Raw genomic sequence first — 17284 nt, forward strand, 5'->3', positions numbered from 1 at the left:
GCACAATGGAAATGTTGAAAGGCCTGGTAACACACTTTACAAAGTGAACGGATACTGTAAATCTGTGCTCACTTCTATAGAATAGGGATTTTGACATAACAATAATAATTAATGCACTAGCAAGCATTGAACAAGTATTTGTCTTGATTATTTGGTCTTAATGTTGGATTACTTTGGCACTCCCTGGGACAGATGGAGGGTCTTCATTATTATGCACTGCGAATTAAGCATGACAGAAAGGAAGAATACCAGGAAGCCAGCTTGGAGTAAAGAGGAAGGTAAATACATTCTAGTACACATAGCCCAGCCTTTTAAGTCTATGTACCATGGCTGTTGGCTAACGCATTCTTTACAGGATTGTAGAATGCAAGCCAGACTTCCTCTCTTTCTGCCTGCATTTTCCATCCTGCCTCTTAAATTCCAATTTGTTGCCCCAAAGCAAAGACCTCAATATGTCTATTTTCCTTTTGTTTCCCAGTCCTGTAATGTATGGACAGCAGGTTCTCCGCACATGGTTTTGTTGGACATGTCATGCTGGTGATCAAGCCCTGATTTCCTCTAACTTCCTAACCCTTCCTTGCATTCAGTTTTCAAGGACAGGTTGTACCCTCTGTTGGAGGCCAAGCCTCGCCATGTCATTGTCAGTCTTCATTTCATGTTGACTCCACCTCCCAGGGTTTAGTCTTTTTCTCAGGATGCTGTCCTCCCAATGCTTTGCATTTTTGACCCCTATGCAATATTTTTCTCAACTGCCGCATCACTCAGTCATGTCAGAGCAGTGTCTTCAAGCAACGCAATAAATACATAAAAAGCAGAGTGGCAGAACATGCTGATTGCTTTAATGTAAGAAAAAATAGCATTTTTAATTCCCTAATTTTGTGAAAAGCTTAACTAGTAGCCTTCCTGTTATGCAACATATTATGGCTGATGGACAGTCAGCAGAATGCATGTCAATACACAGGGTCAAGGCCAATCATACACATCCTTGCAACTGACTATATAGTATAGCACACACTAAGCCTGTGTACTAGTACTGTGACTGTTATATGTATCTGACTCATAAGACTGGCTGGCAAAGCACAAAAAGAACAAACATTTACACTATAATTTTCTCAAAGAATAGCATTTACAGGCTGTTGAAATCCGATTATCATTAGGGCTCCGGCTCTTACAGAAATTCAAGCAGTGTAAGGGTTAAATTGGTCTGTCCAAATACTCCCATCAGAGTAACCCAGTTCTCTTTCAAATTGGATTATAAAGGGAGTAACTTGTTCATCTGTAAGCTAATTCCAAAGACAATGGCAGATCTTAAAAGGGATTACAGGACATTAAAGGTAATGGCTTTAAGCTCTTTGAAATATAAAGGGCTTACTGAATAAATTAACATATTCTCAGATATTGGGTTCCTACCTCTGTGATACAAGAATGGCATCACTGAATTAAACCAACATGAGTTGGTCCCATGGGAGCCAGGTCCATGATTCATGACAGAAATTCACATGAAAGAGCTTCAAAATGTCATGCATTATGTATAGTATACTCCACTCCACATATCTTGTGATCACTGATCGGAGACTGTAAAAGAAGAGCTTGTACTCTGTGTCAGACTAATGATTACTTAGCTACACTAGACAATTAATTTGTGGGCCGATGTGTGTCATACACATGTGTGTAGGAACAGGCGACCGTGAAACTACACATTCCAAAACACATTCCAAAACCACCAATAGTTGTCTAGCTAGGCAGTTCAAAATCCAACTAGACTAAACCTGGAAGTGAACAAGCTCTGTACACTATTAAACTGGACAGGTTGCAAAGGCTAGCTAACTGGCTAGCCACCATTATGCTACACCCCTCGCCCACCTTAAAAGAAACTACCCCATTACAAGCCTTTCTCGCTCCAGTCCCCACTTCCTCAAAGTCCTTCAACCAATCTGGAGGGAGACTCCAGAGGCGCGGCGTCTCCTGGTCCCCTGCTGGAAGCTGCTGCTACAATATCAACAGAAAACAGTGGTGTGGGTGGGTGCGGTCACAATCTCTGCAGGTGGGGCTGGTCAGGAATGTAGCTGATATGGGTGGGAATGGGATAAAACATTTTTTAAAACATTCTCGTACTGAGCTGTAGTCTCTGGCCTTGTCAAAATCAGGGCCCTCGCCTACTATTGCACATACAATTCATAGCCTGTACAAATTGTATACAACTCATATAGGCTACGACTTGTATACTTGAGTAGGCAAGTGCCCTGATTCTGACACAGCCACAGTTTCATTTTCTGAACAGATAATTATAACAATACTAAGCAAATGATAAAAGAGTACAATAGAATAAAACAGAATAAACTGTAAAAAAACAAATTTTTTTAAAGTATATATGTTATTCAGTAAGGTGAAAGATTTTTTGGTGAAAGGTAATTTAAGAATGAATTATTATACCACAGACTCATTTTTCAGTCAGTGTGGATGTGTATTAATGATCAAATTCTGTGGGTTATGGTCAAGCAGAGTGCTACCGTATATTGTTTTTTAACAGAACAGTCCCCCAAGTGGATTTAACAACAATCATTCAATAGTATTTCCCATTTTCAATGGAGATAATGAATTGTGAATCCCAGAGCCAATTTGTGTGTCAGTCTTCATTCACCTACTGACAATGATGTGTAAAAAATGCAAACAGCATACCCGCCTTTCCTCATAAATTCCTCAATTCTTGTTACCATAGCACTCTCCAAGCATTATTTCCCCTGCATTGTGACTTTTTTACATTGCAGCACCCTAACTGGAAGCAGAAACCAACCTAAGCTGGACAAAACCAGGTGTGACACAGCACTATATGTATTCTAGCAAGGCTCTAGGCAAAATGACAAGTCCAGATTAGCTAAATGGTCTCTTGTTGTCATTTAACATACTATTCCTTTCCCTTGGAACAGTGGGGAATCTTCCCATTCCTGGGAAGATTCACCACTGTTCCAGGGGCCCCAAATATAAGAAAAGGAGGCTTGTTGAAATGGAACACCCACCACACCAGTACCATCAGGATGCCAGTGGATGTCAATACAGCGTGCCTGTGTGCCGAGCTGCTGTGACCATTGGCTTCAAATATATTGGAGTTGTAGGCTACATTTTACTAGGAGCTTGTGTAGGTTGACTGCAGATGCCTGAATGGCCAGAGGAGGTTGCTGTTGCATCATGAGATGATTTTACAAGTACTTCCCTGTGGTGCTTTCAGTCATAGTCAGTTCTGTAATGTTTTGATTTTCAGAACTACATATAACTAATAAAAGGGTATTCAATAACCTAATTTTTTTTTTACATTCCCACCAGCTTGGCCCTTTTTCTTTTTTATTCTTTTTCTCGTTTTTTTTTATTTTTAGCATTTCTCTCCTCTTCATCCATTTCCCTCCTTTTTTCTAGGCCTTATCCACCATTTTCTCAGCCCTCCTCCTCTGTTTCTCCAGGTTTTTCTGATTTTGTTTTCACCTTTTCCTCAATCTTTCTCCCATATTTACTGTTTCATGTCCTCTTCCCTCCTTCCCTGTCTGCTCGGTCCCACCTCTTCACACTCTTTTTCCCATATTTCCTGCATTGTGTTCTCCTCTTCACTCCTTTCCTGTCTGCTTGGGTCTGCCTCCGCTCTCTCTTTTTCTCCACTGGTTCATCTTTCTGTGCCATCATATTCTTTACTTCTTTAATGATGGTTTGTCATTTGCAGAGTAGCCTCTCCTCCATCTTTTCTCTCTCCCTGTGAATGCCTCTTTGAAACTCGCTCCTTACATTTGCAAGCACAACGTCTGACCACTCAGTCCAGTTGGTAAGCATTTCTTGTTCAAGGGAATACTCCCACAGGTCAATTTGTGCCTGCATCTCAAATGACTCATAAATACATAAATATACATACATATATATAACACCTATCTTCCTGTAATGTTCTTCTCCATCTCTTTCCTCTCATTCTCAAATTCTGTTTTATCTCCTCTAATCTCTTCCTCCCCATCCCTTCATCCTCACTGTTCCTTGCTCTACCTCTCTCATAATGGATTGGCTTTCAAAGTACATCTTTTCTCCACATCGGCTCTCTCTTGGCCAAAACTGACTTCAAATTTACCCGTCTCGGTATATATTTTTACATAGATTTTTTTTAAACCAAGGGCAGGTGAGCGAGAACGAGTGCAGAGTGAATGTGATTACTGCTCTAAAAAAGTGTACATGCATAAAATTCCCTCTGCTGAAAATTCCACCTTAAACCAGCCTAAGATGATCAAACTGGTTTAAACGGTGTTTTCAACATTTCTATCTGGTCGACCAGCTATAGTCATCTAATCCACCAGTTTGGCCGCTGGCTTACTTTAGTAGCTTAGCCAGTTTTAACCAGCCAAGACCAGCTTGGATATAGCAGGTTTTAGCTGTATAGTTCGAATTTTCAGCAGGGTTAACAAGTAGTGAATTGATATTACTTGATATTACTTACTTTATATATTGTTACTTTATAGCTGTACATACCTTTAGCTGTATTTGTTATTCTAAATGTGTTTGGGCTGTTTCTGGGTGTGGTGTTCTTTTCTGTGTGGAGAGAGGTGGGTGTGGCTACAAAGCCTGTGGTTTGGGATCAGAGTATTTGTTGCAATGGCGAAGCCGAAGATCAAAACTCCTCCATTGTCCTGATATTTCTGCAAATGCATTGTACTGATTAACAAATTATTCGTTTTCTTTTCTTGATGTATTCATTTTAACATGAAATACATATATATAACATAGACTATTGGTCCATTATGCATCATATGTCCGGCAGACCATACAATAAGAACAGGATATCTGTATGCGCTGTATATCTTGTGTGACCGTGTCACAGTTTTATTTAAAAAAACCTCTGGAAATAAGGTATGATTCAATAAGCAGTATTATGATACATATTCATTAATGAATCCACATTAATATGTAATAATGTATTATTTATATAATTTCCTAAATGTACATAAATGAGATACACATATTAATAGTCATATAGAGGTACAAAATCATTTGTAATAATTTGTAATTTTATATGGCACAGAACTAATCACATACCATTGTTTTGTATCTGTTCAGTTTTAGATTTATGAGCCTGCATGAATATCATTCAGTGTTATTATTACTTATTCATTTGGCAGACACCCTTCCCCAGAGAACCTGGTAGGACCATCATGGCAAACATTAACAACATTAATAAATGCACTAAAAAATGCAATAGAATATGAGGATGCTTCAGTTGAAGAAAGAAGCAAACAGAGGAACAGACTGTAAAGAACAAATAAGTCAAAAGAATATGAATGGTGGAGACAAAGAAAAGGTAAACAACGCTGGAGATGGATGCTGACATTTTGAAACGATGAGAAAAAGAGGCCCTTTTTTTTTTTTTTTACCCCACAAACACTTTTATTTTTTATGCCAACATAAAAGACTTGTCACCGGAGCTTAGAATTTGTAATCCACAGAACTTTGAACCTTGAGGGTTAAGCAAGCTCGAAAGTGTTATTATAATCAGTTACTTAACAATTTTTAATTGGGAGTAGGCTCTTTGCGAGCTCACCAGTGCTCTCTTTCTCCTTAATAATGCTCCAAATGGTTGCTTTTGGTGATCCTAAGGTTTGGCCTATGTATCTGACTTTTATTTATTTATTTTTAATTATTATTTATTTTATTTTCTCAGCCTCATAATGGCTTCCTTGGCACAACTCTGGTCCTTATGCTGACAAATGCCAATAACAGACTCTTTTTTTAGGCAATCAAAAGCCTAAAAACAAGACTGGATACTGAAAGCTGTCTTATACTTGCACTAAAGAAACAATTGAAAAAACCTGACTAATCAGAAACACCTGTGAAGCTTTTTGTCCCAGACATTATGGCACTCTGAAATGAGGGGCTAGGTATAAAAAGTGCTGTTATTCCTAGATGATGAAACCAAAATGTATTAACATAGCCTTTAATAAATGCTGAGAATCTGCATTTTAACCACACGTGGTTTGTTTGATTGCAAATCTAAAATCTAAAAGGCCAAATCAAAAAAAAAAAGTGTTTGTCCCAAACGTTATGGAGCTCACTATGTATATAATGATAATAATAATAATAATAATAATGTGTGTGTCTATGCATGTTTGTGTGTATATGTAAATATACGTGTGTATGTTCCACTTCGAACTGTATCCGTCTTCGCATTTATTTCCATGGCACACTTCAGAAACCTCGGTCACATGCCCTGCTCCCCCCAATCAGTATAGCTAGCATCTAGCTACATGGCTTCCTACTAGGAGCCAGAAGCCGCGTGAGAATCGCCGGAGCAAGGGAGCAGCTGTTTCTAGCGAATTGTAATTTGACGACGTGGAACTACATAAACGCCTAACAAGACAACAGGCGCGTAAGTATTCATTTTCCATTAATCAATACTGTGGTATTGTTCAAATTTGTTTGGAAGGAAAATGCTCCAGTGCATCTAATGATGCTACCAGCCCTTACATGCTTTGTCCTTTGTGAAGGCGTTTGTAAGCTTCCGGAGCTTGACGTACTCTCTGCACACGGCACGGGTACCAGTGCGGAGCGCATAAAATCAACTTGTGGCGCTTTCTTTTGACAGCTTGGTGTGTATTCAGACATTACAAGCTATGGAAGCGCTACGGGTGCAGTCACATGTGCTTTGAATTTTGGTGTTTATGTTGGTAAAAATTACGATATTCTGCGTGTGCCAATAAGGCCGCGTTTGGGCCTACACGAAATGCCACCCATTTTGTTCTTTGTTCACATCTTGCTACATTGCCGAAATTAAACGTAGACGTCGCGAGCTTGCTAGGTAAATGGCGTTAGCTGATGTTATCCAGATAACTTAGAAGTTCACATATGTGTAATGTGTACCAGCTGTAAAATCCGTGTCTCAATTCCTAGCTAGCTAAATGGCGTCGTTTGTGTGAAGCTAGTTAAAGTTGATTTGTTCACTCTAGGTTAAAATTAGTAAGCTAATGTGACTACTCTTGTATCAGCGCCGTGTTGATTGCTATACACAAGTGCTTGCTAACATTAGCAGAATTTACAGGCAGCTGCCTGTACATTATGCCAATGTTATTAGCAAGCTAGCTTGGCAGCAGCAGTAACTACCTCTGGTAATATCTGAAATTATTAGTGTCCCCCGATTATCCAGTCGCTCTATACTAGCACCTGTCCGGCGATTCCGGCCACATACTCCGAAACTACAAAGTGGTCCGGTACTGAATCGGGGCACGGGGCTGAAGCGAGCTGGCTGGTGGCTTTGTGCAGTTGCTGTAATTAAATAATGAAATAAACGTTTTCAGTAGTAGTTTTTTTTTTTTTTTTTTAAACTTTATCACATGAATATGCACGAAATAACATTCCTCTTATGTGAATTTAGCAACAATAAACATTAACACAAAGTTTCAGACGAGTAATGGCATGTTTAGTTTAAGTCATAAGTAGCTATAGCTAACGCAAACGAACACTGGTTGACAGTTAATAAGGAGTAGGCTTCCAGGAGTAGGAATCTGCTTGTTGAACTGAGTCAACTTCGTTAGAATGACCATACCAAATTCAACTACGTTTTACAGGTGTTGTCTTATTATATTACAATTTTTAAAAAATCAGTTAACATATATCATAATGTATGAGCTGGTACGAAAGCAGTAGGAGCAGATTTACTTAGCCCGAATCAAGCAGTAGACATTGACTTAAATTCCAACTATTTGTGTACTTCTGAGATTTATAGTATTCTTCGATGGACAGTTGGGCACCAGACAAAGAGTGTTCTCTTCATCCGCATGAAATTCCATGAAAAGCTCCAAGATGGTCAAAGTCTTATATTTGTTAACTTTGATTAGACTGGAGACACCCACAAGACCTTTACAACCTGCAATACCCTTCTTGATTGGAGCTACTGTATAAAATTGTAGGGTGTTACCTCTAAAGTTTGCACTGTTTCCCCTTGCGTGATGAGGACCTTAATGTTATTTCTTAGACTTGATCTATGGTGATGCAACAATATGAGAATCTTTTGACGAAGTCTCTAGGGTATACTGTGTGACTGCTAGGAATGTCTTTGAGTAAGGTGTTTTGCTTTCCTCACTTAAAAGTAAGTGAAAATAGAGGTCTAGAATACAGTGAATACAGTATTGATTGCATCTGTATTGAGTCATTATTGCACTTATCAAAGTGCAATTCTTTGCACACAAAACACACATGTGATTTTGTCCTGTGTTATCATTGAATTATTGATTGTTAGTTTGTATTTGTTTGTGTTGTGTTCTGGAAAAAATGAAAAATGAATTGAAAAATGTGTAGCAAATTTTAACTTGCTACTTAATTTTGTGGAAACTGTTTAATTTCGCATTTAGTATATGTTTTTGATTAAATATATGTTTATTTTTGGTCACAATTAAAAACTTTATTTTTAATTGTGGAAAAAAAATAAAATTAATCTATTGATATGCAACCTCTGGAACAAACCATATGTACAAGCTGCTTTTGAGTTACTTGAAGTGTATTTTCTTGCTTTACGTGACACCCTACCCAAAGGTGTACCTGCCTTTGTAAAGCTGGAAACTTCTCTAAATATCTAAAATATCCTTTTTCTGCACACAAAAACTGTTTGGGCCGATCAAAAACATAAACAAAAACTGAAATGATATGTAAAAAAAAAACAAAAAAAAACTGAACTATCTATTTAAAGTTGCAAAATTGGTGCAGTCAATATTTATCTAATGATACTCTCATGTCAGTGTGTTTCAGAAGATGAGAGAGGAGGGGTGGGTAAATTCCTTGGCAGTGGTGTGTCTTGTCCTGTGCTGGGCACACACCCATGGGGAAGCAAGTACTGACTGCAGCCCCGTGGGAGAGTCCACAGGACTGGCTGTAGACCTGCACACGGCCAGGGAGGCTCAGAAGCGCCACCTGGAGGTGCTGTTCACCAAATACGGGGAGAATGGCACCATATCCCTTGAGGGACTGAAGAGACTGCTTGAAAGTGTGGGGCTGGACCGCATCCGGAAGGTGATGGTGCAGCACCAGGAGGAGGCTGGCCACCCAGGGGAAGGCCACGTGGATGGAGGCACTCACCACCACACCCACCAGCACCACCACCACACCCACCAGCAGGGCCATCCCCACTGGCAAGACCTTCCTGCCACTAAGAAAGCTGCTGAAGCCCCAAAGGTTCAGAGAAGTGAAGGGGCCCCTGCGAAAAAAATTGAGGACTCAGATGCCCACCACAACCTCTATGATAAGCGGGTGCCCCAGGAGATCAGCACTACCCCAGTGTACACCACCAATGTCCTGCTTAAGTCTCAGGAATTCCGTAGCCGGCGGAGTGCTGACGTAGACCTGTCCCCAGACAGTGCTTCCCAAGGTGCCAACTCCACTCACACTGATGTCCTGGGCACCACCACCAAGCTCATTGACAACCTGCTTGTTACCGAGGAACAAACCCTGGCCCCTGACTCCCAACACCTTGATGACCAAGATCATGTGGGCAACCACACTCCTGACCATGACCATGATCACAATGACGATCACAGCCACGATCCAGACTCAGGTCATGAGCATATCCCTGATCCCAGTCATGATCAAGACAGTGACCAAGGTCAAGATCCTGATCACAGTCATGACCATGGTCATTATGACCATAACCAAGAACAAGGTTCCAGTCGCATTTATGACACGGGTCATGGCCATGATGACCACGACCACAGCCATGGTCACACTGATCACAAAGAAGAGGTAAGAATGACTGAACAATCTAATAAAATTGTGTGATAAAAACATAACTTACATTACATTTACATTGTAAAGATGGTATGTTGTCAAAGCTAACAATGTGCAAATTCTCTACCTCTAACCCATGATTTCCTTAATGCTCCTTAGTCCTTACCATGTTTGTACTTGTGCTGTTTTAGTGTTTAAATGCCTCAAGCATCTTGTCTGCACACGGAATGACAAAGGAAATGGTCCTCTCTCTCAGTGACTTCAGCTATCTGTGCCCAGCTCTTCTCAATCAGATTGACACCACATCCTGCATCCTACATCTTGAGGATCGCCTCCAAAACGGTATCCATTTACCCTCCAATTTTAACAGCTACACTTCGTATTTGTTATGTTGAAGGAATCAGTTTGATTATGTTAAGAACTATATATTAATTCCTGATGTGCTGAAATAAAAACAGTTTCATCTCACTTGTCCTAGATCATGTGTTTTTAATTTGATTTTGGGATTTTTGTTCTGAGTCTTTAAATTTTAGTTTAAATTATGTCAAGTGTTAATTAAAGTATGTCAGTTTTTTAAATGGTTCTGGTAACTGCAAGTAACTGGAAGCTTTAAGGAGGTGTGAGAGATTTTGCACTGCTAGATGAGTGCATTTTGCTGGTGTTAAAGTATGAATTTCTGCTTAAATGTTCTTTCTCTTTCCAGACCAAGATCACCATCATCATGGTCACAGTCATCATGACCATGACCATGACCACCAGCTTAATGACAACAACCAGAAAGTCTCTTCAATCGAAGCAGGTAAATAAAGTGTCTTAATATAGGTTTGTGTTGCCCCAATGCTGATGCTTCTTAATGCATCTTTGCCTTTGTTAGAGCAGATTCAAAGCAGAGCTTTGTTAAAGCCTTCCTGTCCACGTCTCTCCATAATGAACAGTAATGACACTTTGGGCCAAGCTCCACTCATTTTGTGGGTCCTGAAGCCAAATCACTGGTTTATTGCTTTTCAGGCCATATTAATTTTTTGATTAGATTTGGTGTGTAAATGTTGTGTATTGCTTCTTATTATTCTTTTATAATATTTGTGACTGGGCATGGCCAAATGTAGAACTTCTGTAGGAATGCAGATGGCACCAGAACCTTCTGTGCAGAGGATAGATGAAACCCTTGAGCAATTTAATCTGGCCTGTAAAAATACTTGTCTTTGGTCTGACATTTGATGGCCTGATTGCCTCATCTTCCAGCGTGGATCGGGGGCTTTGTCTCCATCACCATCATCAGCCTGCTGTCCCTGTTGGGTGTCATCCTGATCCCGCTGATGAATCGAGTCTTCTTCAAGTTTCTGCTCAGCTTCCTTGTGGCCCTGGCGGTGGGAACCCTCAGTGGAGATGCCTTCCTGCACCTCATTCCACACGTGAGTGAACGCTGTGTAACAGGCAAGGCCTCGATGCCACCTGATGTGATTTTTTGAAAATGAAATGTTGGAGAGAAAAAAGGATTCCATGCCCAGAATTCATGGGTTTGCTCTGAATAGAAAGAATCCTAGAAGTACAAAAAATATCTGCTTTTTCTCCCCCACTGCCTTTCCCATGCTGAAGTTAGTCTTGTTAAAACCAGACTGCTCAGAAAAATGGTCTCTTCATCCTTAGTGGCTTACAGTCTGAAAATCTCTTCAGACACACTTTAAAAGGATGACTTTAAAAATATTTAAAGAGTATTTCAGGGTGTTCTTCACAGTTGAGCCTCTGTCTTTACTTTTATGTTTTCTCATGAATAGAGGAAATTGAGCAATATGATCAAAGAGATTCCTCCTTTAGTCACTCTGAAAGCAAAAATTCCAAGTTAAACACTGCTGGCATTCCATATCAGCAGAACCGAATGATACAGAAAACAGTTACCGTCTTCTTTCTATCCCGGAGCCATCGTTTTTATTTTTGTACTGCAACATTACTGAGTGCTTCAGGTCCCTTTTCATTTACCTGCTGCCCGTAGGATCAGTTGACAGATAGTTCTAATATGGGCGCTGATTGGACCCTTTGTTTACATCAAAAAGTCCCAGGGGGGTCATCATCACCACCACTCAGCCAATGTGAGCGAGGAACACCATAACCATGGTGATGAGGAAGATAACCTGGATCCGGTGTGGAAAGGTTTAACAGCTCTAAGCGGTGTCTACTTCATGTTCCTGATTGAGCACTTCCTTACCCTGGGCAAGATGTTCAAGGACAAGAAACAGAAGGTGAATAGATCCATGAAAATAAATGTATTTATTGCCCCAGTCTGAATGTCTTTTGGTCTGTTTGGTTGGCTTGCTTTTCACCATTTTTACCACTGTGTCATTACCCCTTTAGCTCATCTAAATTGTCCGTGTCTCTCGTACAGAATCAGAAGAAATTGGGTCAAGGTGAAGATGGTGTGGACGCTGACAAGCAGCCCACGACAGAGGAAAATGACAATCTGAAACCAGCTGAAGGTACGGAAACCCCGTTCCACTACACCTCCATCACATGATTACCCAGAATGCACTACATAGAAATATAATGCTGACTCACATTCGGTTCCTCTTCTTTTTTTTTCATTCCACTTCCTGTTCATAATAGTTTCTCTTCAGCTTAATGCTTGCATAGATGTTGTGCATTCAGTTATTCAATTATTATACCAGGAGTTGTGTTGTGTAAGGCTGAACTGCAGCAACATCGTGAGTCTACATGAGTGGGTTTGAAGGCCATTTCCCATCTCTTTAGTGAAGACTGATTGGCATGAATTCTTCATTTACACAAACCCAGGAAGAATGTAGACAGCCTTGCACAAATAAGCAATGTTGCCAAATATATGTATTACGGAATGGCCAATTTGCTTTTTTAAGACGTTGAGACAAACGGGGCGGGAGTCTTCAAGGAGCAATCAACCTTCGCGTCAGAGCTGGCCGGGCAAGGCCCGGCGGAGGAGGAGGAGGTGATGCTGGCGCCCGCTGCGGCCTCGGCCAGCTACGACGCGTACACAGCCCAGGACTGCGAGAACAAGTGCCACTCCCACTTCCACGACACGGTGGGCCAGCCGGATGACCTCCATCACCACCACCACGACTACCACCACATCCTGCACCACCACCACTCCCAGAACCACCACCCCCACAGCCACTCCCACTCCTACTCCCAGCAGCACTTCCAGGAGGCGGGTGTGGCCACACTGGCCTGGATGGTCATCATGGGCGACGGGCTGCACAACTTCAGCGATGGGCTGGCCATTGGTATGGGGCTGTCCCATTTGGGGTTTTATGGAAATCATTACATTGAGCAGCAGTGCATAGCCCTTGTTTTTTAAAGAAATGGACAAAGTATATACAATATACATCTGTTTAGACAGACATGCTAAAATAGATGCCTCCCAAATAATTTACCATGACATCTTTGACCCATATGACATATGTCACACAAATGTACGCACATTTCTGACAGTGCTACCCCATTACTTTAACTTTAATTACCTTGCCACCTCGAGAGAGTGGTCTTTCCAAGGGTGTCAATTAAATCAAACAAGAAAGGTCTACCTGGGACAGATGCACTTTGTACTACACATTCAGAAGAATACTTTTTTTATTTTGGCCTTAGAAAATTTTTATGCTCAGCATACTTACTTGCCGCTTTAGCGCTGGTTATACTTTGTTGCCAGTGCTGTTCCCTTTTGGAGCAAGGTACCCCCTGGCTGCAACTTTTTTTTCCATAAACTTTGGATGGATTTTCCTGTGGATTAAAATTAAAGAGGCTCACACTACTATCACAGTAGTTAACATTTTACCAGCAGCCATCTCAGAAGATTAAACTATCAGCTAATGATTAACCTGAGTGCGCGAATGTGTGTGTATTAGTCTGACTCTTGCCTTCTCAACAGGTGCAGCTTTCACAGAAGGGCTGTCCAGCGGACTTAGCACTTCAGTGGCTGTGTTCTGTCACGAGCTGCCCCACGAGCTGGGTAAGATCAGAATGTTCCTCTTCGAGGTCACGGAGCATCATGCCAGATGTGTGACAACTTAACCTTTTTGACTTCAAGCGAGCTGAACAGGGGGAGTGCTGTTTATAAGTGTGAATGGAGTATAGATCAGTTTGGATCAATCTCTCCCTCTTTCTATGAGATTGATTTAACAGTAGACTGTCTAACACCTACCGCAAGGAACTTGAGACCACAATTTAAATATTTCTTTTTCTCAGTTAAAATTCTCTCCAGAAGTATCACCTTGTCGTAGAAAAAACAGCTTATGGAAAAAATAGTTATTGCTGACTCATCACATTTCTCATAAATCCTTACCTGATATTGCTCTTGTAGTGTTCTTATGTCAAGCTAACATTATGCAGCTATGGTTGGTTCACGGCAAATATTGTGTAATCTTTATATGTGCCGCACCCTGCATAGGCTGCCCAGGTATGATGTTTGTCAACTTGCATGACTGGCATTAAATGCTGTAGAGCCAGATAAACAGTCTTGACTGTAGTTTCAGTGCATTGATAAAGTATGTGGAGAGATCCAAGATGGAGGTGAGGGGAAGGGTTATGGAGTGTGGGCCATAAAAACAGCAACACATATATGGGTGTGTTTATATTTGAGTGTAATCCAATGATTAATTCCCAATTTCAGTCAGGACTGGTATGTGAATATGTCCCTCGTTGCCTATTGGGTAATGGTGAATCAGAGGAGCGAGTGACGCGTGACTGTCTCCTGCAGGGGACTTTGCCGTTCTGCTGAAGGCGGGTATGACTGTGAAACAGGCCATCCTCTACAACGTGCTGTCGGCCTTGATGGCGTACCTGGGCATGATCACGGGCATCCTCATCGGGCACTATGCTGAGAACATCGCCATGTGGATATTCGCCCTCACTGCCGGGCTCTTCATGTATGTGGCCCTGGTGGACATGGTAAGTGTGATGACCTTGTGTAAGATTGTTCATTTGTCCAATTACTCTCCCTCCCATAAAATTGGCAGCAGGGGGGAGGGAGGACTATATATAAAAAGGGCTTTAATTCCTACATAGATCACCCAATATGCGTGCATGCATGTGCGCGTGCACAATTATTATTCACACTCCTTTTCAATAGGGCACTAAAGAACTTTGACTAGATATTTTATTCATATGTATACAGTTTGCATGTTTTGCTACTGTTTGTGAGCATGACGACAGACTAACAGATATATGAATGAAAATGCATCTCCAAATTCCTTGTTTATTTTTCCGCATTAATCTCACAGATTACTCGGCTGTTTTTGTTGCCTTGCCAGCCGCAACCTAAAAATTTCAGAATAACTGTCTTAATCTGCCCCCTGGTGGACATGCTCTAAAATCAGTATACCCACATTCGTATTTGGTGTAGTTGGAGTTTTTTTTTTTTTTGTTGTTGTTGTGGTTTTTTCATTTTATTTTGTAATAGCTGAAAAATAATTTATTTCCCTGAATATGTCTGCTAGGCATTTGTCCAAGTTGGTCAAATGAGTGGCTTTTAAGAGCACTAATTACTATGAATCACATGCAAGGAATTTATTATGTTCTGTGTCACGAAGTAAACCTATATCTCAGCGTGGATATTAATTCATACTCTTATTAAATGTTCATTTGCCTCACCTTAAACGGGACCTAGACTGTCTCGGGTGTGGTTTTCTATACACAAAGCCAGAGCATGCGGTGGTTGGACTTTCATTTGATCTGCATGTCCATCTGACATTTTTGCTGAGTTACATCTTCAAATGTATTTTAATCTCTCACTTGAAGTGGCATTATTACCTTCCGCATAGCCCCCTTCTGAATGCAGGTGTAAATCCCTGGTAGTTTCTTGAGACCGAGAGAATGAAGTGCACCTTGCAGAGGTACTGACCGTATGGCTGCACCCCTCCCAGGTGCCCGAGATGTTACACAACGACGCTGGAGACCAGGGCTTCAGCCACTGCGGCTACTTCCTGCTCCAGAACGCCGGCATCCTCATGGGCTTCGGCATCATGCTGCTCATCGCCATCTTCGAGCACAAGATCCACCTGGACTTCAGCCTCTAACGAGCATCTCTTTGTCCTGCTCCCCATCCCCTCCGTGTTTTTATTTTTTCTAGACATTTTTCGGCAGCGATCCTTGTCATTTGTGCCGATAGTGTTTGTTTTGGAATGTAGCTTAACGTAAATGCCTGTTGTAAGGATTGCCTGTTGCAGACCAACCCTTTGCTATTAAATAAGGAACAGAATTCCTTCATATTTTAGTTGCACTCTTAATTTATGAAAAGACTGAAGCTGTGGAAATCCCAATTCATGTTACATGAAAAATGAAATGCATATGTAGTTTTCTATCTGTGCTCATCAGATGAGAATTAGTGTATTGTCTGTTACAAGTAACTACAGTATTGTGATATGAGTTTCCAGTTAATACAATGTGATATCCTAGCTTTATTTATTCCACTAGCTGTTTTTGTAAACCTATAATAAACACCAAACCAAGGTCAACTCCCCAGCAGTCCACAGAAAAATCACAGTGGTTACTTGTGTATATGCCGTATTTAAAATGGTGTAATTATGGCTGACTGAATATGAAGTGTGACCAAAGTACTGGCTAACCCAGGCTGTGGGCTGACGGCCGTCCTGTTGAAGGGCTGCATGTGATTTTGAGGACCAAGCTGCAAATTTAGGCAGCTGGAAATGAAGGCCACTCCTTTCTTTGTTTACCATCTCCATGTAATGTGCAATCCATAACAAAAGCACTTTGCTAACATGAAGTTGATTTACACAGGTGCCCATCTCTGTAGACGCTCAGACCTGAAAGGCCATGTGGCACAAGGGCGAGGCAGTGGAATGGTGCCACTTCAGTTTGCATGTGTTATCACAAGCTGCTGTTTTTCTTAGCGTGGCTCCAAAGGCTTTGCCAGGGCGCCATATGGCTGGATTTTGAAGTATGCCAAGCAAGCCATTCCATTATGTGTGTTTGTAATGTTAGTCTAACCCCCATTCATAATGCTAACGTCTGTGTCCCGCCAATGTCTTTTCATGATGTGCCGAATAACACAAATGCCTTGGCAGAAAGTCTATGTTCTGTTTGTTTTTATTGCACAGAGTTTGTTATAGAGCTAAATGTTTTGTTTTTTGTATTGTTTTTTTCAGGCAGCTTTAGATATACCTATGTGTTCCCACATTCCAGAAAAATAAAGTACATTTAGCCTCTGCAGTGCTTTGATTTGTGTTACTCTCATTTCTGCATGTCTTGTCATCTACTCTACCATTGTAAGCATGCAGTCCATACGCCATTGTGATGTTGCTGAAATCATCTATTCTCAACCTTATCATGTTTTTGATTTATTTTTTATTTTATTTCTTTTGTAGAAAACTTTCTGCCTGTAGTGCTTTTTGGTCAAACAACTTAATGGGACTAATGCTTTAGTTGAATGATCACCACAAATAATGTGTTAATATGTTTTGCTAGGTTTGTAATTATGTTTTTTAAATGAGGAAACCTTCTGGAAGGAACTATTACATATACATTTTTTGGGGGGAGAAATATTGAATAACAAGCAATAGATGCATCCACAGAG

The 17284-nt window shown here is 40.9% G+C and overlaps 1 protein-coding gene across 4 annotated transcripts; it reads left to right on the forward strand.

The window, feature by feature from the left end:
• Nucleotides 1–6197: 6197 nt before the first annotated feature.
• On the forward strand, nucleotides 6198–16920 carry slc39a6 (solute carrier family 39 member 6). 4 transcript variants are annotated; one of them, XM_064346897.1, is made up of 11 exons: nucleotides 6198–6388; nucleotides 8751–9747; nucleotides 9924–10074; nucleotides 10436–10531; nucleotides 10975–11144; nucleotides 11784–11969; nucleotides 12113–12203; nucleotides 12597–12980; nucleotides 13622–13702; nucleotides 14450–14640; nucleotides 15615–16920. In XM_064346897.1, the coding sequence occupies exons 2-11, from the start codon at nucleotides 8764–8766 to the stop codon at nucleotides 15765–15767; spliced, it is 2487 nt and encodes an 828-aa protein (XP_064202967.1). In that variant the 5' UTR covers nucleotides 6198–6388; nucleotides 8751–8763; the 3' UTR covers nucleotides 15768–16920. The 4 variants fall into 4 exon arrangements, with proteins under 4 accessions (XP_064202967.1, XP_064202970.1, XP_064202968.1 ...); XM_064346900.1 differs by having other exon boundaries at nucleotides 8761–9747; XM_064346898.1 differs by lacking the exon at nucleotides 6198–6388 and adding an exon at nucleotides 6415–6608.
• The last annotated feature ends 364 nt before the right edge of the window (nucleotides 16921–17284 follow it).

Source organism: Anguilla rostrata, chromosome 8, assembly GCF_018555375.3.
Source record: "Anguilla rostrata isolate EN2019 chromosome 8, ASM1855537v3, whole genome shotgun sequence".
Lineage (NCBI taxonomy): Eukaryota > Metazoa > Chordata > Actinopteri > Anguilliformes > Anguillidae > Anguilla > Anguilla rostrata.

Excerpts from the sequence above, each read along its gene's own strand:
- slc39a6 (XM_064346897.1), top strand. The coding sequence starts at position 8,764 with ATGAGAGAGGAGGGGTGGGTAAATTCCTTGGCAGTGGTGTGTCTTGTC. Across the intron at positions 10,075-10,435 it reads TGAGGATCGCCTCCAAAACG|ACCAAGATCACCATCATCAT; the intron begins GTATCCATTTAC and ends TTCTCTTTCCAG. Across the intron at positions 10,532-10,974 it reads AGTCTCTTCAATCGAAGCAG|CGTGGATCGGGGGCTTTGTC; the intron begins GTAAATAAAGTG and ends CTCATCTTCCAG.